The 27,386-nt window shown below is 40.9% G+C and overlaps 1 protein-coding gene across 6 annotated transcripts in view; it reads left to right on the forward strand.

Annotated features, from left to right (window-relative positions):
- Positions 1 to 27,386, forward strand: part of ANKFY1 (ankyrin repeat and FYVE domain containing 1) — a 68,966-nt gene that overhangs the window by 10,433 nt on the left and 31,147 nt on the right. Inside the window, exons 1-7 of one of the 6 annotated variants that reach the window (XM_059669041.1) lie at positions 2,171 to 2,287; positions 8,269 to 8,461; positions 10,256 to 10,374; positions 17,318 to 17,453; positions 23,853 to 23,976; positions 25,570 to 25,719; positions 26,991 to 27,156. In XM_059669041.1, coding sequence (XP_059525024.1) covers positions 8,298 to 8,461; positions 10,256 to 10,374; positions 17,318 to 17,453; positions 23,853 to 23,976; positions 25,570 to 25,719; positions 26,991 to 27,156 — 859 coding nt within the window. In that variant the 5' untranslated portion in view covers positions 2,171 to 2,287; positions 8,269 to 8,297. Of the gene's footprint in view, positions 1 to 2,170; positions 2,288 to 8,268; positions 8,462 to 10,255; positions 10,439 to 17,317; positions 17,546 to 23,852; positions 24,056 to 25,569; positions 25,720 to 26,990; positions 27,157 to 27,386 lie in introns of those variants that run through there. The other 5 variants (XM_059669040.1, XM_059669042.1, XM_059669043.1 and 2 more) reach the window with 5 other exon arrangements.

Genomic DNA, 27,386 nt, shown 5'->3' on the forward strand with positions numbered 1-27,386 from the left:
AGTCAGAGTAGGCTGTAAGAAAGTTAGCTGTAGAAAGGTAGGAAAAACACCTGGAGTACAGAGAGGAAAGAATTTCAAGAAAATCAAGAGAATTTCAAGAATGGACTGATTAAGAGCTGGACAATGCAGAGAGGTTGAGGACCTTGAAGGTTAAAGAAGGGTAATTGCAGTGGGTGGTTTTATCACTGTGATGGAGATCCTTTGAGTAGAGTGGTGTGGATAGAAGCCAAGTTTCAAAAGATTAAGGAGGTAAGGAAGGAAGCAGTAAGAAATTAGTGGAGAAGGAAAAGAGCATGATAGACAAGACAGTCAAGAGTGTGAACATGTGTAAACGTTTATTTGGGGTAGGTTACTGTGAGCATGTGTATAAATAAGGGTAGGAGGTGAGCCTGGAGAGAGAGAGGTCTTGAAGATGCAAGGGCCCTCTAGTGGCATAGGCTTTGGTAAAGGAAAATCAGAGGATATAGAATTATAGGCATTTGAGACAGATTAACTACTTTCTTCTCTTTTCATTTGGCTCTGGTCATTTTGGTATACTAATTCTTTTTTTTTTAATATTTCAAGAAAAATGATTTTAAGTATAATAATGTTACATGCAACAAACATTAATATTTCAAGAAAAACGATTTTAAATGTAATAATATTACATGCAATAAAAATGAATATTTCAAGGGGTATACTAATTCTTTAAAAATTCCCTAGAATAGTTCAGCCTGTGTTGCTCAGTGTTTGAGCGTTGACACATGAACCAAGAGGTCACTGGTTTGATTCCCGGATAGGGCACTTGCCTGGGTTGCAGACTTGATCCCCAGCAGGGGGCGTGCAGGAGACATCCAATCGATGTTTCTCTCTCATCAATATTTCTCTCTCTCTATCCCTCTCCCTTCCTTTCTCTCTAAAAATCAATAAAAACATTAAAAAAAATTCCCTAGAACAGGGTTTGGTAAACTATGACTTATTGGCCAGATCTGACCTGAGACTTGTTTTTGTACTAAGAATTATATATGTGGGTATGTTTGTGTATATGCATATGTGTGTATATGTAGGTGTGTGTATATATTTTAATAGTTAATGAAAAACCAAAGGAAGACTATCATGGCATGTGAACATTGTATGCAATTCAATTTTCAGTGTCCATAGATAAAATTTTTGGGGGGTAGCCATGTGCTCATTCATTGATGCTTTTGCAGAATTGAGTAGTTGCTACAGAAACTGAGGCACAAAGAGCCTAAAATATTTACTATCTGGCCCTTTGCCAACTCTTGATCTGTAAGGGTCATTGTGGGTTCCTTTTCTGACTGTCTCATGACTTGCTGATAATTATTATTATTATTATTATTATTTGCAATCAATATTGGTCTCTGTTTTAGGGCCTTTCATAGCGAATGCAGATTTTTTTTTTTGTCTCAAGCATCTTTGTTTCTGTCAAGACTGATGAACTATCAGAAAGTTCATCAAAGTGTCTGACCTCAGACTGCATTGATATTGGGTATTATTTGTAAAGAAACATGACAGAATTATAATGCAAGTTGTTGACATTCTTCATTGATATTTAGCATAGCTCTTTTGGTGAAATCAGAGGTTTTATCCATTATATAAATTTCTAGGCTTATTTTTCAAAAGCAAAGTTGGAAATAGAGAAAGAAGAAACCACAGCTGAAAACTAACCACTTTGTAAAGAAATAGTGGTAGTAAATCTTTAAACCAGACACTGTTCTAAATGATTTAGCCTACCTTAACTCAGTTACTCCTTGTCAACCACTCTGAAATACTATTATTCCCATTTTCCACAGGAGAAAACAGGTCCAGAGAGGAGTAGGTAACTTGCCCAAGGTCACACAGCTAGTAAATGGGCAAGTTGGGGTTACAACCCAGTCGAGTGAGCCTCCATAGCACATGCTCCTAAGACTCTGTTGTGTTGCCTTTCTCAGAATGATAACCACAGACACTTATTGACCACTTACTGGGGGGCAGATACTATTCTAAGGTCATTGTATGTATCAGCACATTTAATGCTTACAACGCACTAAGGTGTTACAACTATAAAGTTGTGGGGCCACTGATCCTAGTCAGTCTAGCTCCCCTGCCTGTACCCTTCACTGCTGCACTGTGCTGTAGCTTTTCCCTTCATTATTGCTCAGAATGGTAATTTTATTCTTTTTCCTGTAAGAACTCTATAGCTTGGTGACACTTCAAGGACACATTGCATTGCTGTTTGCAAGGAGACAATTTTCCCCACAGGATAACACCTCAGCCATGGGCACTTTTTCCATTACACTCTGAAATGGCACTTGTGATCTGTTTCCCCTACAAAAGATGCTGGGCAGAGGGCCTCTGATTTCATGAATAAAAGCCCTAACTTATCCTAAGGCCTTCTTTTATCTTGCCTCATCTCTGATCATAACCTTTGTGATTTAGGTCTTTTGTCATTGTCCAGACTGCAGCTGGAAATGTGTGTCAGAAATTCTGGAGCGAGACTTAGGGTATTGCTGTGGATTTTGGAATTATATGTGTATAATCAATATCCAAAGAAATTTACAGGGACTGTTTGAGAAGATGATCAAAGTAGCTTTTGCTGTCTCATTTTAAGGATTAGATAAAGCAACCAGCAACTTTCCACTCTTGAAGGCAAATAGCCTCATAATTCTCCATAATAATTCCCCAGATTCTTTGTGACTATTAATTTTGTTTTTGACCCTCCTGTTTGTGAGTTCCTTGTAGATACTATTTTGAGTTTCCCTTTTTTGTTTGTTTGTTTGTTTATAAATCTTTATTGTTGAAAATATTACATATTACCTCTTTTGACCCCCTCTAGTCCACCCCACCCCTTATTTTTACATTTGATACTACTTTGGTGCTTCGTTGTTTGCAAGAGGTGCAAATTAGACTGCCCTTTTTCAAAACTCTCAGAGAGGCAACTCATAATCTACCATAATGCTTAGTGCACTGTAGGTGCATCATAAATACATGTAGATTGGTGAGTTAAGTGACATGGAAGTGCAGAGTTAATTACTCATGCTATAGTCCTGATGGGTTGGAGCTTTTGAGCAAAATATTAAGGTTGCCTAGAACAGTGGTTCTCAACCTTCCTAATGCCGTGACCCTTTAATACGGTTCCTCATGTTGTGGTGACCCCCAACCATAAAATTATTTTTGTTGCTACTTCATAACTGTAATTTTGCTACTGTTATGAATCATAATGTAAATATCAGATATGCAGGGTGTATTTTCATTGTTCGCGACCCACAGGTTGAGAACCGCTGGCCTAGACTATTATGTGATTGAAACCAAGGTTAATGGGTTTGTTCAGTTTGGTTCATGGAAGAAGAATCTGTAGTCCATAGCCACAGGCTGCCCCTGTGAAAACATGGAAGCTCTCTCTTCATCAGCAAGGGGGCTATAACCCTAGGTTGAACTAGCAAGATGACTTATCCTCTGGCCACCGTTTTCAGTTGCCTTAAGCAGAGGCAGGTGAGTGGCAGACATTTTTGCCAGTGAGCTCTTGGAGGACTAGGCTAGGTCTTGCCTTCTAATTATTTGTATTCGTTGTAGAGCCAAGTACTATGTCTGTTTCACAAACCTGTTGACTGATAATGGTTTGAAAGGAGAATCTGACCAAGAATGTAAAAGGCTGAAGCCTTTTCTTTGCATTTTCTGGGCTCAGAATGCTACAAACCTTACAGGCTTCATTGAAATCGGGTGGGGAACGTGTGGCCCACGGGCTGTAGAAGGCCCTCGAAATCATTTGGTCTGGCCCTGCCAAGGCACTAGGGGTGAGCTAATTAAATGTCTGACCAAATATAGCAGGCCGATTTTTAAGTTGATAATTTTGTATGGCCTGCGAATAATCTTATAAATATCCAAATGGCCCTTGGCAGAAAAAGGGTTCCCCACCTTTGGTTTAAATCTTTTGATGTAAAACACCACTTTTCTGGGATGTCTTTCCTTGCACTAGCTTAATACAGGTGGTCTTGCTTCATGCTCTATCTGTATTCCATGTCAGAGTGCTGTTAGTTGTTATTGAATTGTTTTGTTTATCAGCTCTTCTTCATTACCCTATAACTTTGTAAAAAATAAAAATGTACCAGGGTGTATTTTTTTTTGTTTTTGTTTTTTAATTAAATCTTTATTGTTCAGATTATTACATTTGTTCCTCTTTTTTTCCCCCCCATAACTCCCCTCCTCCCAGTTCCCGCCCCACCCTCCGCCCTCACTCCCCACCCACTGTCCTCATCCATAGGTGCACGATTTTTGTCCAGTCTCTTCCCACATCTCCCACACCCCTTTCCCCCCCAAGAATAGTCAGTCCATTCCCTTTCTATGTCCCTGATTCTATTATAATCAACAGTTCATTCTGTTCATCAGATTATTTATTCACTTGATTCTTAGATTCACTTGTTGATAGATGCATATTTGTTGTTCATAATTTGTATCTTTACCTTTTTCTTCCTCTTCCTCTTCTTAAAGGATACCTTTCAGCATTTCATATAATCCTGGTTTGGTGGTGATGAACTCCTTTAGCTTTTCCTTATCTGTGAAGCTCTTTATCTGACCTTCAATTCTGAATGATAGCTTTGCTGGATAAAGTAATCTTGGTTGTAGGTTCTTGGTATTCATCACTTTGAATATTTCTTGCCACTCCCTTCTGGCCTGCAAAGTTTCTGTTGAGAAATCAGCTGACAGTCGTATGGGTATTCCCTTGTAGGTAACTGAGTTTCTTTCTCTTGCTGTTTTTAAGATTCTCTCTTTATCTTTTGCTCTTGGCATTTTAATTATGATGTGTCTTGGTGTGGTCCTCTTTGGATTCCTTTTGTTTGGGGTTCTCCGCGCTTCTTGGACCTGTAAGTCCATTTCTTTCACCAGGTGGGGGAAGTTTTCTGTCATTATTTCTTCAAATAGGTTTTCAATATCTTGCTCTCTGTCATCTTCTGGCACCCCTATAATTCTGATGTTGGTACGCTTGAAGCTGTCCCAGAGGCTCCTTACACTATCCTCGCATTTTTGGATTCTTTTTTCATTTTGCTTTTCCGGTTGGATGTTTTTTGCTTCCTCGCATTTCAAATCATTGACTTGATTCTTGCGCTCCTCTGGTCTGCTGTCGGGCGTCTGTATAATATTCGTTATTTCAGTCCGTGTATGCTTAATTTCTAGTTGGTTCCCCAATATAAGATCGAGGGTCTTATTAGTTTTCGTGTAGATCTCATTAAGTTTATCGGCAGCTTCTAAACAGTTCTTGAGAGACCTTAAAAGTGTGGTTCTGAACTCTATATCTTCCTTTGACAATTTTGTCCTGTTTCTTTGTCTCCGCATTTTGTTATGCTTCCTTGGTGCACCCCCTAGTGGTCTTTGTTCACAGTCTTATAGTTAAATCTTGATTGTTGTAGCTAATTCCAGGGAGGGTTTGACCTCCAGGCCAAGTGGCTATGAGAATCAGCTGTGTCAGCAGTGAGAGAACTTCTGTCCTCTAGGGCGGTGCTAATCTAGCCTTTGCCTGAGGCTATCCGGCAAGTGCCTCTGTGCAGGGCTTGGGCGGGGCGGGTCGCACAGGATCAACAGGGTGGGCCGGAGAGAGCAGTTATGGCGGCTCTCAGTCCTGTCCCAAGGGGCTCTGCCTCTCTGAGTCCCAGCACCCGCTGCAAAGCTGGGAGAGAAAGCTGCACTCGCTCTGACCGAAGCCAGACAGTCCCGCTTCTCCCGCCTGAGTCTGGGTCCCTAAAGACTCGCCCAGATGTGGTGCTCAGAGTCTGCGACTCCCTCCCGATTGAAAACAACAACCGCGCCCTCCGCCGCCAGCCCGCTCCGCGCACTCCGCACCTCAGAATTTGACTTCAGCACTGCGCCTCCTCTGAGTGTCCGTATGCGTTTCTCTTTCCTCCTAGTTGTAGGACTTCCACTCAGCCAGCGTTCCTGTGGTTCTGGGTGATGTCCCTTCCGTTTTTTGGTTTCACTTTTGAAGTAGTTGTTCAAAGCAGCAAACTCCGGCGTTAACCTATGCCGCCATCTTGGTTCTCCCCCAAGAAACCCCTTTGCCCAAGTTGGTTTGGCTCAGTGGATAGAGCCTCAGCCTGTGGACTGAAGGGTCCCAGGTTTGATTTCGGTCAATGGCACATGCCCTCCCTGGCTGCGGGCTCGATCCCCAGTAGGGGGCATTGCAGGAGGCAGCCAATCAATGATTTTTTCTCAACATTGATGTTTCAGGGTGTATTTTTTTACTTCGACACTGGCACTGCATAGGTACTTAGTAAATTTTTAATGGATGACTAAGTTATGTAGTTGTCCACTTAAGAGATGAAAATCTTTGAACAAATCAATGAATGAACAAAAACATTGCACTTCAATTGGCCTTTTACCTAAACGGCATTGACTCAGAATGAGGCAGATTGGGTTAGAGATGGGCTTGAGGATAGTATCAAGATTTGGAATATCTGTGGTGGGAAATAGAAGGGTAAAGGACTGAGGCCCAGAGACTGACCATAGCAGCACCATTGTTCCAATAGTTAGACTTCGATTTATGGAGGTAATTTGCATGGTTGTGTGATTCCCCACCAAAACTCTAGAGCCCAGGTAAAGTTCCCTGACTGTTCCTTACTTAGGGGAAGCCTTTCCTGATACCCTAAGTTAAATTTCTTTATTATAGGTCCTTACAGTTTTGTTCTTTTTTTCTAGTATGTATTCATTATTGTTGTACTTTTTGCATTTGATTGTTACAATTGTTATATAAAAGTTTACTTCCCCAGTAACTAAAAGCTTTTAGGGAAGATATGTCTGATTTTGATTAATATTATGCAGTGTCTGGCACCTGCTTAGTAGACACTTGGTAAATATTTATTGAATTTAATGAATCAAATATAGTGGTTCTCAACCTTTTTAATCTGCCCCAGCACACTTGTGGTATATGACTTGCTTCCATCTGAACCATTATTGACTGCCCTGATCCTCTCCTGAAGGAGGGCAGGTGTCAGATAGTTTAGGGTAGTGGTTAATAAGTCACAGGTCCTGGAATGAGAATGAGAACGCCTGGGCTCCTCACAGCCCCACCTCTCACCAGCTTTGTAACCTTATGCAAATTCTTTTTCTTTTTTAAAAAAGTTAAATTCTTTATTGTTGAAAGTATTACATATGTCTCCTTTTTCCCCCATTGACCTCTCCCCGCCCATTCCCACCCCCAGCACAGGCCCTCACTCCCCTACGGTCTGTGTCCATTGGTTCTGCTTATATGCATGCATACAAGTCCTTCGGTTGATCTCTTACCTCCCTGCCTTCCCTCTGAGGTTTGACGGTCTGTTCGATGCTTCTGTGTCTCTAGATCTATTTTTGTTCACCAGTTTATGTTCATTATTTTTAACAAATGAGAGAGATCGTGTGATATTACCTTTTTCTGGCTTATTTCGCTTAGCATAATGCTCTCCAGTCTATCCACGCTGTTCTTATGCAAATTCTTAATCTCTCTATGCCGCAGTGTTCTCATCTGTAAAGTGTGTTACTAATAGGACCTACTACTTGGGTGTGTCATGAAGTTTGCATGAGAGGATTCACAAAGCTTTTAGAACATCATGTGACATGTGAAAGTTAGTTACTACTAGTGGTTTGAAAAAGACTTCTAGATGATTTTGATAATTTTCTTTCCTTGAGCCTCCTGGCTTAATGGTAAAGGATTTGTAGGGCAGGTACCTGTTAGCATCTTATGTGTGTGTTCATTGTCATATATTGAATATTGATCTTCAAGGGAAACTGAGAAGAGAAACCCCTGGACCATGATGGTCTTTTTGGCCCAATGATCCAGTGACACCCTGAAATAAAACCATTCTTTATGAACCAGGAGGTCACGGTTCAACTCCCGGTCAGGGCATATGCCCAGGTTTGTGGACTCGATCCCCAGTGTGGGGTATGCAGGAGGCAGTTGACCAATGATTCTCTGTCATCATTGATGTTTCTATCTCTTCCTCTCCCTTACTCTCTGAAATAAATAAAAAATATATTTAAAAAAGAAGTAGAGCCCAGCCGGAGTGGCTCAGTTGGTTGAGCATTGTCCTGTGCACTGAAAGGTTGTGGGTTCCATCCCTGATAGGAGCATGTATGGAAGGCAACCGATAAGTTTCTCTCTCTCTTTCTCTCCCCCTCTCTTTCTCTTCCATCCTCTCTCTAAGCATGTCTTCAGGTGAAGATTAAAAAAAAAAGGTAGCCATCCTATCTGTGGAATGAGGGATTAATGAATGCTGTCTGCTTTATACCTGCTGTGGTAAACTTGATTCTTTATTTCCCTTGCAGAGGAGGTGGCCAAGTTGGAGAAGCACTTGATGCTTCTCCGACAAGAGTATGTCAAGCTGCAGAAGAAATTGGCAGAGACAGAGAAGAGATGCACTCTTTTGGCCGCACAAGCAAACAAGGAAAACAGCAGTGAGTCCTTCATCAGCCGCCTGCTGACGATTGTGGCCGACCTCTATGAGCAGGAGCAGTATAGGTGAGCTCCTTGGACACAGGGCCAGTTTGGAGAAGCCAGCCCTTTAGCTTTATTCCCAGGCCACATTGCAACTTTTCCTCTCTCTTTTGTTTAAAATACATTTTTTTTGATTTCAGAGAGAGGAAAGGAGAGGGGTAGAGAGTTAGAAACATCAGTAGTGAGAAAATCATTGATTGTCTGCCTCTTGCACACCCCTACTTGGGGATCAAGGCTGCAACCTAGGCATATGCCCTGACTGGGAATCGAACCCTGACTTCCTGGTTCATGGTTGGTCAACACTCAACCACTGAACCACATCGGTTGGGCTCAACTTCTCATCTCTTGTTGACTTTCTTCCCACGTTTATTTCTCTGTATTGAGTTTCTAGAATGTAAGTTTCTTAAGGCAAGATTTTGTCTGTTTCCTGCTTATCTTAGGCACAGATAATAGAACCAGAAGGTCATGGTTTGATTCCTGGTCAGGGCACATGCCCAGGTTGCTGGCTCGATCCCCAGGAGGGGGCATGCAGGAGGCAGCGAATCAATGATTCTCTCTCATTATTGGTGTTTCTATCTCCCTCTCCTTTCCTCTCTGAAATTAATAAAAATATATCTTAAAAAACTATTTAAATTCTTCAACAAAATGCATGCTTATGGAAAAAAGTTTATTGGTAAAAGAGCACCTGCTTCAAAAACCGATTTTTCAGTTTCAGTTTCTCCATCCAGTTTTCTCTTTAATCAAACTAGAATTGTTGATATGCTTCTTACATAGTTACTAAGTATGTTCTAATCTAGATAGTGCTTTTGTGGGGTAAAATGTGTCTGCATGAAGCATTATATAGAAACAATATTCTGGTTGGGTCTCCTTTTAAGTGGATAAGTTAATTAATATAATAGTTTTATGTATTCATTCATGTAATAGTTTTTGTGTATTTAGTTTCTAAAAGCTTTCCAACCTAACAGTTATTTTAGAGGGAGTATGAAAATTTAAAAAACACAAAAACAAGCAGGGTGATGATAATTCATGACTTGGGATCGCTGTCAGCACAGCCATATGGCACATACTGTGTCAGCTCAGTAGGTCATTTTTAGGTTTTGTTAACTGCCTAGATGCTTTCCTGCCTTAGTATTTGACATTTCAGAGTTAAACATAGATAACTATTTGGAAAGCTCTTTTCATATAATAGTATGTCATAAATATGGAAACATGTTTGAAAGAAAGTATTTCTCTCACTGTATTTCTTTATAAATGGTTGAGTAAAAAATGGCCAATAAAAGGTCTGAATGTTTCTCATAAGAACAGTAATCTAGATATTGGGTCTCATATACTTGACTGTTTTATCAAAGCTAATTTGGTCATAACTTTTTCTGTTTTTACTGTACTTATGCATTAATGTGGTAGGGAGCATGGCAGCACTATCTACTCAGAGCTGACATCACAATCTTCAGGCTTTCTGTCTTTCTCCCCTGATGATTATCTTGATTTATTGCTCATAAAACCTTTTCTACTTTTTATATGAACGTTAATGATCCTATTTAACTTGTAGGTTCACCACCTTTAGAATTCGTTTAGATGTCTTTGAAAGCAGAACATCCGTGTGAACTAAAGCCATAAATTAGAAATAGAAAGCGTGTCTAGCAACACATTAGAAACATGACGACCCATAAGAATTAAGTGCTAGCATAGAGAAAGAAATTTGCAGTGATTTTTTTTCTTTTGCAGATGTATGTTGATGAATATCAGCTGTGAATTCTAGCTATACCTAGTTATGGTGACATTTTTCTTTTTATATTTGTGGATATGTTTCTTCATCAGTGATCTAAAGATAAAGGTTGGGGGAAGGCACATCAATGCTCACAAGTTTGTCCTGGCGGCCCGCAGTGACAGCTGGAGTCTGGCCAATTTGTCTTCCACCAAGGAGCTGGACCTGTCAGGTGAGCCTCTGACCGGTTGGGGACTCAAAACTGCCAGCACAAGAAGTCTTGGCAGAAGGTTAAGGTGTGTTGTTTTGAAATATTTGTGGTTTAACAAAAGTAGAATACTTTTTAAAAAAATATATATTTTATTGCTTTTTTATAGAGAGGAGAGGAGAGAGATGGAGAGTTAGAAACATCGATCAGCTGCCTCCTGCACACTCCCTACTGGGGATGTGCCCACAACCAGGGTACATGCCCTTGACCGGAATCTAACCTGGGACCCTTCAGTCCTCAGGCTGACGCTCTGTCCACTGAGCCAAACCGGATCGGGCAAGAATACTTTTCTTATTGATCAGTGGTGACCATGAACTAGTTAAATATAGTGAATCAGTAGGTTATACTTTGTGAATACCTTCATTTACTATCTGGCTAATAAATAGTAAATATTTGAGTATCTACAGTATTTTTATAATTTATAAAATATAAATGTCTGTCCAGAAACTCTTTTCATGTAATAGTATACTATACATATGGGAGCATGTGTAGAAAACAATTTTTCTTTCACTCCAAGAAAAAGTCGTCCTGTTCAGTTGCCTAAAATTGAATCATAACATCAAAGTACTTTTCCTGATCTGTAAGAACTGAATTCAGAAGTAACAGTTACTCCAAGGAATAAGAACATATTTTATTTAAAATCAAAGGATGAGTGCCCTGGCTGGTGGGGCTCAGTTGGTTGAGCGTCGTGCCATGCTCCAAAAGGTTCCTGGTTCGATTCCCAATCAGGGCACATACCCAGGTTGCAGGTTCAATCCCCTGTTGGGGTATGTACGGAAGGCAACCGATAGATGTTTCTCTCTCTCATCAATATTTTCTCTCTCTTTCTCCTCCCTCCCTCGCCCTTTCTCTTTCTCTAATATCAATAAAAACATGTTTTTAAAACAACAAAGAATGAGCTTCATTCTTCGGAATTTGAATAGGTGCATTGAGCTGTTTAAAGTTATTATTTAATTGTTTTATGCCACATTATGTTGTGTAGAATTTGGGTAAATATGATGGTAAGTAGACATAAAAACATCATTTTTGAAAGTTGACTTCAAAATGCATTTTCAGATGGTACTCTGTTGTTTTAAAAAACCAAATTTTAAATTTAATGCTGCTGTTAATAGTCATGAGAATTTTAATGCATGATAAGGAGAATACCTAGGCATTAAATTATGAGTTACTTCCAGAAGTGATTGGCTCTGTGGAAATTTTGCTAAATTGTCTTTGCTGACCATTCAGAAGGTACTGTTTTCCATGTGTAGTACTGGGAACACTGAGATCGTTATAACACAGTCCTTGCAATACAGACTGAGCTCATACTCTGTTAGAGGAAATGGGCTAATAATAAATCATTGCAGGCCAGGGCTGTGTGTATGGTAATATAACTGCTTTATGTTAAGGTACAGAAGACACTAACTAGGGCTGATAAGGTGTCAGAGGTGAGCAGTGTTGCAAAGGTTAAGTAGGCACTTAACTCAAGGATTTAGGGGAGCAGATGTCTAATGCTTCTCTACTGTGAGTGAACTCACTGTATGATCATTTCTAGGGTTTAACCCAGGGGTGGGCAAACTTTTTGACTCGAGGGCCACAATGGGTTCTTAAACTGGACTGGAGGGCCGGAACAAAAGCATGGATGGAGTGTTTGTGTGAACTAATAGAAATTCAAAGTAAACATCGTTACATAAAAGGGTACGGTCTTTTTTTTTTTTAGTTTTATTCATTTCAAACGGGCCGGATCCGGCCCGCGGGCCGTAGTTTGCCCACGGCTGGTTTAACCTGAGGTCCCTAATTCAGAGTTGTAAGCACAACAGTATACACACATGCGTTTACATGTGCACATGCATTCATGTCTGTAACTAAAACATCTACTTGGGAAGCAGTCTTTACTGGAACAGCACCAGTTTATATGACTGAAATCTCTGACTGAGCCTTTCAATTTTAAGTCTTTTGAAGCCATATATCTTTGACCCCTTACATAACAACTATGGATAACATTAACACCCATTAGGTCAGGAGGTATCCTATATAATAAAACCCTAATATGCAAATTGACTGAACAGGGGAACAAATGGTTGCTATGACGTGCACTGACCACCAGGGGACAGATGCTCAACACAGGAGCTGCCCCCTGGTGGTCAGTGTGCTCCCACAGAGGGAGCACCACTCAGCCAGAAGCCAAGCTCAGAGGCTGGCAAGTGCAACTGCGGTGGCGGGAGACTCTCCCGCCTCTGCTGCAGGGGGGCAGTAAGGAGCAAGGGGTTCTGGGCTGCGAGAGCCCCAGACTATGAAAGCCCCAGACTGCAAGAGGGATGTCTGACTGCTGGCTTAGGCCTGATCAGTCCACTGAATATCCCCCGAGGAGTCCTGGACTGCGAGAGGGTGCAGGCCCGGCTGAGGGATCCCTCCCCCAGTGCACGAATGTCATGCACTGGGCCTCTAGTTCTTTATAAAATGCATGATAGGATCTTGATTACATGAACAGATAGTTTACAAAGATTAGAAGAGATAATAAAATAAAATATCCAGCTTTGTTAGAACAAAGTTTAGAATAAATTAGCATCTTTTGATATCTACATTGTCAAAAATTGACGATCCCACTAGTGTGGGGCTCATGAAATTGGTCCTCTTGCACATTGCCAGTCTCATTATAAATGGGTATGACAGTTGTAGGAAGCAGTTAGGCAGCAGAACTATAAAATGGTCTCTTTTAACCTTATCATCTGACCTGTCTCAGATGGATTCTGTCATAGGTAATTCACATAGCATAACTTTATGTGTAATTGTGAAATACTGTATGCAATCAAAATGGATAAGAGTGGGAAAAAAATGAAATATTGACTGCTCCCTGGAACAACTAAAATTGCATAAGAAGAAAAAATTGCACAAAGGTGTAAAATGTCTAATTTAAACATTAAATTAAAAACTTTTTTTACTTTTTTAGGACACCATAACATTTTTAAAAATGTTTCTATTGGTTTTAGAGAGGAAGAAGTCCGACCACTTTAAAACACAGCTTTTACACTATTTATACACTTGTTTACAAGAACCGATTTCCAATCTCCCTCAAATTGCTGGCCAGCAATGCAGTTGGTGCTTCCAAGTATCGCATAACACACAGGCTTCTTAGGCAGTCTCAGCTACTGCAACCCCAGATTTAGGCAACCACACCCACACCCACCCAGGCAGTTCAGCAGGACTGCTGGGCAAAACACATTAAACATGAACAGGTCCACATATGCCACCATCTCCTTGGATCCCTCGCCCATGATACACTTCTTGAAAGATAAATTTTATAAGGTTAAAGATGCCTATTAGCTATCTTAGTAAAGCCACAAAAAACTTGACTCTGCAGAGTCTCACTCCTGAAAGCAAACCTTATAGCAGGAATCAAACCGTGCTTACTATTATACAGGAGGGGAGTTCGGGCATCTTTAAAGGCATTAACATTGTACTTTCCTAAACTCTAGAAATTCTCAATTCACTATGATACAATCTGTGGTTAGATAGTCACTGAGTTAAAGTTGCTGTTAAGTATTATGATGTACTGCCCTGCCGGTGTGGATTGAGCATCGTCCCATGCACCAAGAGGTCGCTGGTTTGATTCCTGGTCAGGGCACATGCCCCGGTTGTGGGTTCCTTCCCCAGTATGGGGTGTGCAGGAGGCAGCCTCAGAATGCCCTGGATAAGAAAAACCACTGAAGCAGAGCGTGTCTCTCATCCCAGAGTGGGTCAGACTAGGGCTCGGAGACCAGGCAAGGACCATAGAGGTCTCTTGCTACCCAGAGCTGATCAGGCTTGCCCAGATGAGAGGCAGTAAATGTTTCTCATGCCATACAAAAACACTTGATTCAACTTAGGTGTTAGGTGAGGTGATGGGGATTCCTGAGGCTGTGGCTGGATCTCAAAACAGGAAAATTCCTGGCAGCACTGAGAATTAAAAGAGCCCAGACCTCAGCCAAGGAACCTCCAGTCCAGGCAGCAAGTGGGATCCCTGGTACCCGAGACGGGTCCCTCACTTGTCAGTCTCATCGGGGTTGCCAGAATATGAAACCAGACAACAGTGGATCTAGGCTGCTTATCACTACTTGAGCCAATTCAGCAGAGACAGGGTTGTATCATATATGAGCGTTTATTCCAATACTGCCGGCATTGTGGGAGAGCAACAGGCCATCCACGAAAATTTGCTCTCTCAACACACAAACAAGAGCATACTTTAATTATTTCTCAAAACATTTTTAAAGTTCTGTTAATACATTACCAGGTTAAAAAAAATACATTGCCACCCCGGTTTTATGGTTCAGTGTTAACCTATGAACCAGGGGGTCATGGTTCGATTCCCAAACGGCACATGCCCAAGTTGCAGGCTCGATCCTCAGTGTGGGATGTGCAGGACGCAGCCGATCAATGATTCTCTCTCAACAGTGATGTTTCTATCTCTCCCCCTCTGCCTTCCTCTCTGAAATCAATAAAAAATATATATTTTTTAAAAAGAAAAAAAATACATTGCCAGGTAAGGGAGAGAAAGGAAAAAATAAGCGTTAACATGATCACTATTAGTATTTTGGTGTATTTTCTTTCACTTTTTTTTTTTTATGCCTTTTAAAAAAAATGTCTGGCTGTTTTATCTCCCACTACATTTGGAAGAGAGTGGGTTAATAAGAGCTAATCAGTTGTTGCCTAATTATTAAGTTAATAAGATGTTACTGGCCCATGTTTTGCCTTTCCTACATAATGAAGAATTGAGTATAGTTTCTTAGACCTTAGCTAGTCATCAGTATCACATGAAGGACTTGTTAAAACTCAAATTCTAGGCCCCACCTCCAGAGTTTTCTGATTCATTAGATCTGGGGTGAGCCTGAGAATAAGAATTTCTAACAAGCTCGCAGATGATGCTGATTCTGCGAGCCCAGGACCACTGATGTAGACCATGGTTTTACATGATCATAGTTTTGATATTTTATACTGTGATTTTCATCCCAAGCATTTCCCCAGTTGCTATAGGGACTTTACCTTAAAAATTAAATAAGTAATACATGTTCATTAAATAAAAATCAGGAAAAAGGGAACTATAAGAAAAATTAATTATGACTTCCACCAGGGTTGATATTTTAGTGTATAATCCTTCTAATTTCTCAATAGACAGAGGGACAGATAAAAGGTCAATCTGACCAAGGCCATACCACCCTGAATGTCCTTGATTCTGGAATTCTGAACAGAGTCAGACCTGGTTAGTGCTTGTTTGGGAGACAGACACAAAACTATATACGCGTGGGGTGTGTGTATTTATGTATGTGTGTATGAAGTTCTTATTCTCAGGCCCACCCCAGATCTAATGAATCAGAAACTCGAGGTGGGGCCTAGAATTTGAGTTTTAACACCCTTATACGCATATATATATTCAGACAAATATATCTAACAAAAAATGGTATTATGTAATGTATGTATTTTTAGCCTACTTTTTTTAAAAAAAATATTTTATTGATTTTTTACAGAGAAGAAGGGAGAGGGATAGAGAGTTAGAAACATTGATGAGAGAGAAACATCCATCAGCTGCCTTCTGCACACCCCCTACTGGGGATGTGCCCGCAACCAAGGTACATGCCCTTGACTGGAATCGAACCTGGGACCTTTCAGTCCGCAGGCTGACGCTCTATCCACTGAGCCAAACCGGTTAGGGCTAGCCTACTTTTTTAACCTATGTAGTAACTATCCTCTTATGCTGAATATAGATGTAAATCTTAATTGATGCAATGTTTTCCAGTGTGTGAATATGATGTAATTTATTTAGTTTGTTCTCTGTTATTGGATTCCAAGATTTTTGTTCCAGTTTTTTAATTATTAAAAACAATACTGTGTTGACTATCTTAGTACATATATTTCTTTGTATTTGCTCAGTTTTTTCTTAATAATTTACATATATAGTTGCTGTGTAAAGTTTATGAGCTTCTAAGAATCTTTGATAGTGTGAGAGACAAAAAATATATTCTAATTTAAATTTGTACTAGTATTTAGTTATTGGTAAGATTTATTGGCCATTTTTATTTATCTCTGTGAATTACCTATTTATATCTATTGCCTGTTTTTCTATTGGATGTCTATCTTTTCATTTTTTTGGTAAGATCTTTTTATTGGAATGTAAACTCTTTGTCATATGTTTAAAATATTTTCCCTCATTTTTTTGTTGTTAATCCTTATCTGAGGATATTTTCCCGTTGATATTTTAGAGAGAGTGGAAGGGATGGGGAGACACACAGAGAGAGAAACATCGATGTGAGAGAGATACATGGATTGGTTGCCTCCTGCAAGTGTCCAACCAGGGCCCCGGAATCAAGCCTGCAACCTAAGTATGTGACCTTGACCAGAATTGAACCTGGTGCCCTTCAGTCCACGCCAATGCTCTATCCACTAAGCCAAACCGCCTAGGACTTCCCCCAGTTTATTTTTGTTTTGTTTTTTAATTTTACTTCTTTAGTAGGTTCATTTCCCCCAGCTACCTCTCTTGCAACGCTAATACTTTTCTGTAGTTAGATGCTGTTCAGAATGCTAAATCACCATTTTAAAAAATATTTTTCTTGATTTCCAAGAGGAAGGGAGAAGGAGAAAGAGATAGAAACGTCAATGATGTGAGCGAATCATTGATTAGCTGCCTCTTGTATGCCCCACCCTGGGGATTGAACCAGAAACCTGGGCATGTGCCCTGACCGGGAATGGAACCATGACCTCCTGTTTCATAGGTCGATGCTCAGCCACTGAGCCATGCCAGCTGGGCATAATCACCATTTTTATTTGCTGTATGATATTTCTTTGAGTTGGATGTACCAGAATATACTTTATTAGCCTCACTTTTAAGGATCCTCAAGAAGGCTTAAGTGTCATGAGTGCTTTGATTTCAGATTCTCTACTTACTTTCTTTAACCAGATGCTAACCCTGAGGTGACAATGACAATGCTTCGCTGGATCTATACGGATGAGTTGGAGTTCAAAGAAGATGATGTGTTCCTGACTGAGTTGATGAAACTAGCTAATCGGTTTCAGCTACAGCTCCTTAGGGAGAGGCAAGTCACAGCAGATATATTCAAGCACCTCAGATGGTGGTGGCTGAGCTTTAATTATGGCAAGCTCTGGGAAAACAGCTTCTCCTGCTAATGTAAATAACTTTTGCAAGGTGTTTTTTAAAGGCTATAGGGGGGAGAGAATTTTATCTCTCTTGTTTTGTGTTATCTTGTAAGCTAAATTTTGCTAATGCCGTTAAGGTATTCTTTTTTCTTTCCCTGGTTTATTATCTGAGATTACATATTTGTGTGAATTGATAAACTTGAGTATGGAATAACAAAATCCAGTATTCAAACCCTCAACTTTCCCTCCTGTACCTTTTTCCTTTGACATTTTATTCTACTTTCTGATCTACCTACATGAATGAAGTCCTTGGTCATAGTCTCTTTGTTGGAAACACATTAATGCCTAAATTAACACACGAGAGAATATAGATCAGTAAGTTTCTGAGGTCTTACTCATTTGGTACTGCTTCTTAGGTTCCCAAGGAGATAGCCTGCTATGTTGTTTCTGTTTTTGTTTTCCTGCTGTTTTTTATGCTGCATTTTCTCTGTTGCTTTCCCAAGTTGGCCTTTCAGAACAATGGGGGGAAAACATTCAACAGATGTTAGGCAAAAGCCCTTCAGTTTCTGTTGGAAATGTGGCCCTTGGTAATTAGCTTGGTTGATGGAGTGTCTTTTTACATTATTTTGTGATCTTTTTTTGTGAAGTAATGGGTTTTCTCCTGAGTGGGTGAGGGATTGTTTTCAGCCATGGAGAGGCACTCCACCTCCACCTTTGTTGTGTTGCCCTTAAGGAGATCTTGCTACCTACAACTGCTTGCTGCTTTCCCTGGGGGGCTAATGTTTCCGTGGGACAGCCCATTATGCCCCACGCGAGTTAGTACACAGGTTACTCCTAATTGTTTATGATTGATGTGGGCTTAAGTGCACTTGAAGACCTAAATGTAACAACTAAGAAAAAACCCAAACGCATCTAAGGTTTTTGTAAGCACATTAGGCTACTAACGCTAATGTTATTGTCAGGGCCTTTTGTTTATTTGTGTGAGTTTTTGAACCATCTGAGAGGGAAATGAGAGTGATTTTAATTAGATTGAATGTGATTTATATTTTTTCCTTCAGATTTCCTGAGTTTTTTCTATTGTCTTTGTCAACTTGTTTACAATTAAATTGCTTTGATAAAAATGCCCTGGGGTTAGAGTAGTTTAGATAATTGTAATCTGTGCGATGGATTCCTTAATTACATGCTTGTTGTTTATTGACTGATTAGGCCTCATAACTATCAACATCACCTGGCTCAATTTTGTATTGTTGTATGTGGGCATCAAGTTGTTGTCTGTCAGGGCTTTAAGAGCTGGAATGGTAGCTATCCAAGAGTGGAATCAAATGTTGGCTTTTTTTAACTATCCCAGAGTGCTCCCTACTGTCAGCTGGAGGACTTGCACATTTTAGATAGTAAAAGGGCTATGACACACATGTGAGCAGTTAAACATGAAGCGGGAGTTACTCATTTTTGTAACATAGTGATCTTGGTGATTTGGGAATGCTATTGCCAATTTGGTGAAAAGGAAGTTTTTTGGTAAGCTTAGGGAAATACTCTAAAAAAGAATTAATAGTGTATGCTAAAAATTAACAGTTAAAATAATAATTATTTTCCTGTTTATAAAAAACATGTTCAGTGTATGGTATTTGGAAAATATAGAATGACATAAAGAAGAAAACCAGCCCTAGCCGGTTTGGCTCAGTGGATAGAACATTGGCCCGTGGACTGAAGGGTCCCAGTTCGATTTTGGTTCCCCATGCCTGGTTGGGGTGTGTGCAGGAGGCAACCAATCGATGTATTTCTATTACATCGATATTTCTCTCTTTCCCCCTCTCTCTCTCTTTCTCAAAATCAATGGGAAAATATCCTCTGATGAGGATTAAAGAAACAAAAACAAGGAAGAAAACTAAGTCATCCATAATTGAACCACTGTTAGCCATTTGTTGTTTATTTTTTCAGTAATTTTTTTGTGTCTCTCATTTATACACATGGGATTGATACCAAAAGCTAGACACGAGTTAATGGGACACAGATAAATGCTTGATTTTGTATTTAAAAAAATCATGTTTATTGTTTTTGTGCATCTATATTCTTTCTGTATTCTAAAATTAAGAACGTATTAACAACAAAACCCTTTCAGAATAGTTAGTCTGTCTTCCTATTTTTCAAAGAGAAGATGTGAACTGAGAATCTGAATTTTAAAATAAGATTACATGATCTTCAGTTGTGGAAACCATGTCATTTACTATTTATAGCCTATCCAGATAGTGAATGGCAGTCTGGGGATCCCAGAGTTTAGTGAAAATGAAGTGTCTGCCAGTTTTAACAAAACAGCTGTCTTCATGAAACATAGTTGACTCTCTTGATGCAATGCCATTTGGCTATAGAAAGGACGAGTCGAATTTTCAGACTCTAAGCTTTGTCTGTAAACATGTTTTGAAAGTGCTCTGCAAAGGTGAGTCGGTACTCCCTGAAATTATACCAGATGTTAGGACACTAGGATGGCAAGACTGTGGATATTTGTCATTGTAAAGATATATATATATCTGAAAAGAGGATTTTTCTCCTGGAATGCTCTGATTTCATAGCTGAGGTCAGAATGACTACCTTAAGCATAGCTGCGATATGGTAAAGTTTGCAGAAACTAGTGGTTCAGACAGGCAGACAGGAGGCTTGAAAATGTAACATTGTTTACACATTACTATAACAACCATATTTAGATATTGTAACAATTTGATTTAGAGGTGTCCTGTCGGGGGATGCTTCTTCATACACCAAGGCAGCTGTGTTACTTGAAAACAAAGCATTTGCCCTGACCAGGTATCTCAGTTGGTTAGTGTCGTCCCCACACTCTAAGATTATGGATTGGATCCCTGGTCAGGGCACATACAAGGGCAACCAGTGACTGCATAAATAAATGGAACAACAAATCGATCCCTCCCTCCCTCCTCTCTCTAAATTAGTAAATAAAAGTTAAAACAAAAAACAAAGCATTTAAGCATAGGTCTTGAAATAAATTAGGTACCTGCATTTACTGCTAAATGGAGAAATGACTCCAAGATTATTCTTGCTCCTAGCCTAAGATCTCATTTGTGAGGTTTTGAAAGTTTGTTCCTCATTCTTTCCAGATCTTTCTCACTACTCTCCTTTCTTCCCCCATTCTCACTCCCAGGGTCTTTCTCCATTTCTGTTAACTAAACCTCATCTGTTAAAATAAGGAATTAATGTGCTAGCCAATCAGTTATTCTTATTTATGATAGTACTGAAACCCATTCATATTAGCTGTTAAATCAATGCAACTTCCTGAGAAGGACCTCAAACTTATGACCATACTTTATTCTGTATATAGTTTGTACAGTTTTATTTATTTATTTTTTTAATTAAATCTTTATTGTTCAGATTATTACATTTGTTCCTTTTTTTCCCCCCCCATAACTCCCCTCCTCCCAGTTCCCGCCCTACCCTCCGCCCTCACTCCCCACCCACTGTCCTCATCCATAGGTGCACGATTTTTGTCCAGTCTCTTCCCACATCTCCCACACCCCTTTCCCCCCCAAGAATAGTCAGTCCATTCCCTTTCTATGTCCCTGATTCTATTATAATCAACAGTTTATTCTGTTCATCAGATTATTTATTCACTTGATTCTTAGATTCACTTGTTGATAGATGCATATTTGTTGTTCATAATTTGTATCTTTACCTTTTTCTTCCTCTTCCTCTTCTTAAAGGATACCTTTCAGCATTTCATATAATCCTGGTTTGGTGGTGATGAACTCCTTTAGCTTTTCCTTATCTGTGAAGCTCTTTATCTGACCTTCAATTCTGAATGATAGCTTTGCTGGATAAAGTAATCTTGGTTGTAGGTTCTTGGTATTCATCACTTTGAATATTTCTTGCCACTCCCTTCTGGCCTGCAAAGTTTCTGTTGAGAAATCAGCTGACAGTCGTATGGGTATTCCCTTGTAGGTAACTGAGTTTCTTTCTCTTGCTGTTTTTAAGATTCTCTCTTTATCTTTTGCTCTTGGCATTTTAATTATGATGTGTCTTGGTGTGGTCCTCTTTGGATTCCTTTTGTTTGGGGTTCTCCGCGCTTCTTGGACCTGTAAGTCCATTTCTTTCACCAGGTGGGGGAAGTTTTCTGTCATTATTTCTTCAAATAGGTTTTCAATATCTTGCTCTCTCTCATCTTCTGGCACCCCTATAATTCTGATGTTGGTACGCTTGAAGCTGTCCCAGAGGCTCCTTACACTATCCTCACATTTTTGGATTCTTTTTTCATTTTGCTTTTCCGGTTGGATGTTTTTTGCTTCCTCGCATTTCAAATCATTGACTTGATTCTTGCGCTCCTCTGGTCTGCTGTCGGGCGTCTGTATAATATTCGTTATTTCAGTCCGTGTGTGCTTAATTTCTAGTTGGTTCCCCAATATAAGATCGAGGGTCTTATTAGTTTTCGTGTAGATCTCATTAAGTTTATCGGCAGCTTCTAAACAGTTCTTGAGAGACCTTAAAAGTGTGGTTCTGAACTCTATTTCTTCCATTGACAATTTTGTCCTGTTTCTTTGTCTCCGCATTTTGTTATGCTTCCTTGGTGCACCCCCTAGTGGTCTTTGTTCGCAGTCTTATAGATAAATCTTGATTGCTGTAGCTAATTCCAGGGAGGGTTTGACCTCCAGGCCAAGTGGCTATGAGATTCAGCTGTGTCAGCGGTGAGAGAACTTCTGTCCTCTAGGGAGGTGCTAATCTAGCCTTTGCCTGAGGCTATCCGGCAAATGCCTCTGTGTAGGGCTTGGGCAGGGCGGGTCGAACAGGATCAACAGCGTGGGCCGGAGAGAGCAGTTATGGCGGCTCTCAGTCCTGTCCCCAGGGGCTCTGCCTCTCTGAGTCCCAGCACCCGCTGCAAAGCTGGGAGAGAAAGCTGCACTCGCTCTGACCGAAGCCAGACAGTCCCGCTTCTCCCGCCTGAGTCTGGGTCCCTAAAGACTCGCCCGGATCTGGAGCTCAGAGTCTGCGACTCCCTCCCGATTGAAAACAACAACCGCGCCCTCCGCCGCCAGCCCGCTCCGCGCGCTCCGCACCTCAGAATTTGACTTCAGCACTGCGCCTCCTCTGAGTGTCCGTATGCGTTTCTCTTTCCTCCTAGTTGTAGGACTTCCACTCAGCCAGCGCCCCTGTGGTTCTGGGTGATGTCCCTTCCGTTTTTTGGTTTCACTTTTGAAGTAGTTGTTCAAAGCAGCAAACTCCGGCGTTAACCTATGCCGCCATCTTGGTCTGTACAGTTTTATTTTTAAAAACACAGAGAGATCCTCTAACCTCTGATAGAGTATTATCTTTGTTTTATAGACAAGGCAGTGAGGCATCAGAGGGCTTAGTAATTTGGCCTCTAAAATTCAGTGGATCTCAACTCAGGTCTTACTTACCTCACAGTTCATTTTGTTCTCATTTTGTGCTTGTGATTAGAAAAGGGTTTTTGTGGGGGCTGTGGGACAGAGAAACCAATGGTGGGGTGTCAGGGAATACCCCTAACGCTATTATTAGGCCTCTCTGCTATCCTTGGAGGTAAATCTGATTTGGAGAGAAATGTACAGGCAAGGGAGATGGAAGGATCCTGCCACCAGCCTCCTTCCTCCTTGCCCCCAGACTCATTTCAGAGGAGGCTCACTAAGGTTTCCAGGAAATGTGGGGTAGCAGAAGCCTGGGTCTCCCCCCCATGCTGCATCTTCTAGGCCAGGTGTTTGCCTGCTTTGTGCTACCAGAGGCCTGCTCGCCTGTGTACAGCCCTATCTTCTCTGATGTAGTTGTTCTCTTAGTGATCATTGTTGTTGTCACCAGGCTTTAGGGGACATCCATTGCAGCCAGCTTTTCACAGTCTTGGTTTACTATGACTTGTACTCACTCATTTGTTTCTATAAATGATAGATTCTTTTGTGTGTGGGTTTTTTAAACAGCTTTATTGAGTTATAATTCACAAAACAAATAGTTCATCCTTTAGGAGGACTTTTAAGAGTCTGTTAATATGTGGAGGCATAAAGCATTATATTTGAAGCTATTTCTAAGCCACATTGATTGCCTAATAGAACTGTGCTAGTGGGAACTGCAGTTTTGTCCCATATATTTGGGAGATTATGCTTAATGTGTAGTTACAGGTTATTTGGATTCTGGCCAGAATGAGCAATATAATTTCATACTAGTACTTTTACAATATGGTAACTCAGCTGTTATTTATTCATAACCACTTCGCTTACCCTTACACTGTAGTGTTATTGGACATAGCCACCAGTACACAGATTATTGCTTTGGTTGGTTAATTTATGAGTATATTTGTCCTAATAATACTGTTCATTATTAATATTCTCTTGCAGATGTGAGAAGGGTGTTATGTCTCTGGTGAATGTCAGGAACTGTATTCGTTTCTATCAGACCGCGGAGGAGCTAAATGCCAGCACTCTGATGAACTACTGCGCGGAAATTATTGCAAGTCATTGGGTGAGTGAGAGGTTGAGGGGTGTGGACAAAGCGCCCTCACTGGAAGTCAGAAGACTGGGGCGTGAGAGCTGGTTTCATGGCAAGTTACCTCTCTGACACCTGGTTTCTTCTTATCACAAAGTTGGAGGCTAAGTAGTGGCATTATATGGTCTGTGAGATTCTTTTTTTTTTTTTTAATACATTTTAATTGCTTTTTAGAGAGAGAGGGAGAGGGATAGGAAGTTAGAAACATTGATGAGAGAGGACATTTATTGGCTGCCTCAGCACACCCCTTATTAGGGATCGAGCCCGCAACCCAGGCATGTGCCCTGACTGGGAATCGCACCTCTTGATTCCTGGGTCAGTCCTCAACCACTGAACCACACCAGCTGGGCTGTGAGAATCTTTATGGCTCTCAAAGTCTTATAGTTCTGATTTCAGAGCTAAGGGCAAGTACCTCAAGTCAAGAAATAGGCTTGGAGCAAAGGTGCACCTGCCTTTACCCTCCGTCTACAGGAGTCAAGGCTGTGGGCCCTGGAGCAGGAGCTGCCGCCTGCAGAGCATGGCATTGCCTTGGGCTTCCTGTGCTCTCTCCATCCTGTGGAGCGCACTGTTCAATTTAGATTTTCCCTTCTTAGTAGCTTTCATCATAAAGAGTAGTTTTTGTATTTCTTTTTATGTTGTCTGTTTAGCATTTTTAAAGAATCATGGCTAATGCTATGTTTTATAACCTAGTTTCTGTGAATTATTTGGTATTCAACAACATTGTGAGCAAAAGTATCTAAAAGACCCCTAGCCAGTTTGGCTCAGTGGATAAAATGTCCGTCTGCGGACTGAAGGGTCCCAGGTTCGATTCCGGTCAAGGGCATGTACCTCAGTTGCAGGCTCGACCCCTGTCCTGGTCCTGGTTGGGGTGTGTGCCGGAGGCAGCCTGTCAATGTGTGTCTCTCTCACATTGATTTTTCTCTCTCTCTCTGTCTTTCCCCCTCCCTTCCACTGTCTCTAAAAAAGTCAATGGACATATATCCCCTGGTGAGGATTAACAACAACAACAACAAAGTGTCTAAAAGAATTGGGTTTTAAAGAATTGAAACAGGAATGGTAACCTTTCTGCTAAAGTAGGTTTAAATTTAGAGATCTGCAGTAGTAGAGATCAGTTGTGACTGAGTGGAGTGAATGATGTGTGGAAGTTCTGACTAATTCGGGAATTGCCACTTGTGTGGGGTGGGGCGAAGGACTTGTCCTGTGGAGGCTCCTCATGGCTGCATCCGTGCCCGACGGCAGTGTTGTGCTTTTCTGTCACCAGCAGGCACTTGCTGTGGTGACTGGTACAGGCTTGGGAGGTGGGCCTGGTGGCTCCAGATGCCATCTCAGCCATTTATCACTGTGTGGACTCGGGCAGGGCATGTAGCCTCCTTATGCTTTTCTTTCTTCATCTGCAAAATGGAAATGATAACAGTACCTACCTCACAGGGTTTTTGTGAGGATTAAATGAGTTGGGCTATGTTAAGCTCCTTAAAGTAGGGCCACACTGTTTTAAGAGCTTCTTAGTGAGTATCAGTTGTTTTGATATGTTGAATCTGTTCTGCTTTTCACTGTCTTTTTAATCCTTAGGATGACTTGCGAAAAGAGGACTTCAGCAGCATGAGTGCTCAGTTGTTATACAAAATGATCAAATCCAAGACTGAGTACCCATTACATAAAGCCATCAAAGTGGAGAGAGAAGATGTGGTCTTTCTTTATCTAATTGAAATGGATTCACAGGTACTGTAGCTATTTTTTCCATTTTCATTCCTTTTCCCCAAACTACACTCTGCTTGTTTTTCTCTAGAATGCTCTTCACTTCCCTCTGGGCCCTTACTGACACAGTCCTTTGTGCAGTGTTTCTCCTAGGAGTTTGTTTAAGGCATCTGAGCTTTTTCTGTCGTGCTCCTCAATTCTTCCAGCCGCTGCCCATTGCCCAATTCCAGAGCCACACCCATACTTGTAGGTAGTTTTTACGGCAGAACCCACCTTCTAGATACGAAAATCTGTTTCAGTTTTCCTTTGCTGTAATAAGACATTACCACAAAACTGGTCACTTAAAAAACACAAATTTATTATCTCATCATTTGTACTTTGGGAGTCCAGTACAAGGTGTCAGAACAGTCCGTGTTCCTTCCTGGAGGCTGTAGGGGCGAGTCCATTTCCTGCTCATTTAGGTTGTTGGCAGAATTCAGTGCCTTGTGGCTATAGGGCCAATGTCCCGATTTTCTTGCTGGCTATAAGCCTAGGGCTGTTCTCAGCTTCTACAGGCAATTGCCTTCCTTAGCGCATGGCCCCCTTCCTCCATGTAGTCCATGATGGTGGATCAAGTTCTTCTCGTGTCACATTTCTCAGACCTACTCTTTGCTTCTCTTTTTCACTTTTAAGGGCTCATGTGATTAATAGGTTGGGCCCTGCTGGATAATCCAGGATGCTCTTTCCCTTTTCAAGGTCCTTAACCTTAATCACACCTGCAAAATGTCTTTCATCCTGGAAGGTGACAGGTTCTGGGGATTAGGACATGACATCTCTGGGGGCTAGTATTCTGCCCACCACACTGCCGTAGGAGAAATGCCGTTGCTTTTGACGGATAGGAGTGTAGTATGTTTTATCCTGGGTGTCCAGTGTATGAGGGAGACATAAAAATGCCAGGAGGAATTAAATGGTGAAGCCACAGTCGTTCATGAAAACATTAGCGGATTCCCTTCGGGCTCTCTGAACCTCAGCCTGGCACTTGTGTTTCTCTAGCCCTGTCTGCATTCCCCCTCGGTCCTTGTACTGTCTTCCATGGTGTTTGCATCTGCTCCGTGATTCTCCATTGCTTCTGTGCTCCCTGAAAGTATGTGCCCTGAGGAGGCCTGAGAGAAGTTATAGAATTCAGTTGAATTTGGGGAATAAGCTAAATTTTGATATTTGCATAAGAGATGCTATTTAAGAGTCAAGGTGGGAGAGATTAAGATCAATTGCATTCTCTACTGGCTCGATGCTAATTCACAAATTTATCTGTGCAGCTCCCTGGGAAGCTGAATGAATTGGATCAAAATGGAGACCTTGCTTTAGACCTAGCTCTTTCACGGCGCCTAGAGAGCATCGCCACCACGCTGGTTAGTCACAGAGCTGATGTGGACATGGTAGACAAGAATGGCTGGAGCTTGTTACATAAAGGAATCCAAAGAGGTAGGAAGAAGTGTATTTTATATTTTTCTTTGCAGGCAATTTTACTTATATCCAAGTAATTTTTGAATATTCTCCGACCCTGTTCTACAGATTCTTTTTTTTAAAAAAAAAATAGATTTTATTGATTTTTTTATAGAGAGGAAGGGAGTTAGAGACATCGATGAGAGAGAAACATCGATCAGCTGCTGGGGATGTGCCTGCAACTGGGGTACATGCCCTTGACCAGAATC

Source organism: Myotis daubentonii, chromosome 16 (genome assembly GCF_963259705.1).
Source record: "Myotis daubentonii chromosome 16, mMyoDau2.1, whole genome shotgun sequence".
In the NCBI taxonomy this organism is placed as follows: domain Eukaryota; kingdom Metazoa; phylum Chordata; class Mammalia; order Chiroptera; family Vespertilionidae; genus Myotis; species Myotis daubentonii.